At 43.4% G+C, this 1677-nt stretch overlaps 1 protein-coding gene across 1 annotated transcript in view; it reads right to left on the reverse strand.

Annotated features, from left to right (window-relative positions):
• The window catches only part of LOC101854957 (pyruvyl transferase 1), a 2704-nt gene extending 1315 nt beyond the window's left edge, over nucleotides 1-1389 (reverse strand). Inside the window, exon 1 of the mRNA XM_005101479.3 lies at nucleotides 248-1389. Within this exon, the coding sequence (XP_005101536.2) occupies nucleotides 248-1389 (1142 nt within the window). The remainder of the gene's footprint in view (nucleotides 1-247) is intronic.
• Nucleotides 1390-1677: the final 288 nt, after the last annotated feature.

Raw genomic sequence — 1677 nt, forward strand, 5'->3', positions numbered from 1 at the left:
AGGAGGAGGAGGAGGAGGAGGAGGAGGAGGAGGGGGAAGAGGAGGAGGAGGAAAAGGAGAGGAAAAGAGGAGAACAACAACAAAAAACAACAACAACGACGACGACGACGACGGCAATACGACAACGATGACGATGACAATAACAACAACAACAATAATAACAACAACGACAATAACAACAATTGCCATTACAATTACAAGTATATTCATTATCGTAACCTCTCTTTTCGGGCGTTGACTCACTTACCTATTGTCAACAAGTACGTGCGGCATATTCATAAGCGTGGAGAGGATATGTCCATGCAGTCTGTCTGTCACAAGCACACGGCCACGAGACAAGAAGTTGAACCCCTCAACTGACACATAAAAAGCTTTTTCTAAACTGGTAGGGGCGTCGTTAGTTTTCCAGCTCCACCAATCAGAGACGTGGAAGCGGACGTCTGAAGGATGTTCTGGAATAGAACCATAATTCGGTGCTTCATAATCAATTCGCTTGATCCACATGACATCAAACACAGGGGACTGGAATCGGTTAACGTTGCCAATCTGAAAGGCAATATCAGGTGCCAAGAGAAGTTTCGTTTTGCCCTTGAAGTGTTCCTTGGCGAAGCTGTACGTCTGTAAATCACGAAGAACAAGGGTCAAATTTTCGTTGCAGCAGTATTCTCTTTCGCACAGTTTTACGTGTTCATCCTGAGCGTTATTGTAAAATATGCTCTGAGGAAACAACAAGAAGTGGTAGCCAGCGAAAAGATCCATCGTCTTGAAACGAAAGAAATCATTAAACCTGTAGCCAACCAAATTCCCTCCTCCGTGAAAGAGAACGACGAGTTCATCAGGGGAATAGTTGGCAGCCAACTTGCGGGCTTTTCTCATGTTTTCGTCTGTGCAAGACAGGGAACTACAATAATATACTACCGGCAAGTTAATGCGAGCTAGGAACAGAATCTCGCCCACGGTGATACAGGGGTCGCCTTTGTTTTCAAAATCGGCGATATCAAAGAGCATTGCAGCTTTGTACTTTTTCAGAACATCCCCGATGATGTTGAAATGAAGTCGTTGGGATTCCCGGATTATCTCCCCAGGAGTCTTTAACAATTGGGATAAAAATACCGCTCTCTCCGGGTTGTTGACCAGTGGCTCCTGAAGAAACGCTTGAATTTCCTCTCGGTACGGCTGAAGGTACCCCGTGAGGTCTGGCTCTAGTTCTGAATCAGGCGGCCGCCGATACGCTTGAGGGCAGTGTGTGCAGAAAGGAACTTCATCGGTCTGAAATGCACCATTTTGGTCATTGGTCTCCACTCTCACCATGTCTCCGCCTTGAGCAACAAAGTACAAGTCATTTGTGGATCTTCTGACTTTTTCCATTGATTGAGGCTGGACTAGCATTATGCAGAACATCATGAATATTGGGAGGAAGAGAAGTTGTCGTCTCGTGATCCTAAGTCTTGTCAACGTCCCTAAATGAGAAAAGTACAAAACATCACTTTAAACATGTGCTCAGGCAATGACACACTTTTCTTATAATCTATCATCTGTTCATATATCTACTTTTCCATCTGTTGGTGAACTTATCTATCTATCTATCTATCTATCTATCTATCTATCTATCTATCTATCTATCTATCTATCTATCTATCTATCTATCTATCTATCTATCTATCTATCTATCTATCT

Source organism: Aplysia californica, unplaced genomic scaffold (genome assembly GCF_000002075.1).
Source record: "Aplysia californica isolate F4 #8 unplaced genomic scaffold, AplCal3.0 scaffold00285, whole genome shotgun sequence".
In the NCBI taxonomy this organism is placed as follows: Eukaryota; Metazoa; Mollusca; class Gastropoda; order Aplysiida; family Aplysiidae; genus Aplysia; species Aplysia californica.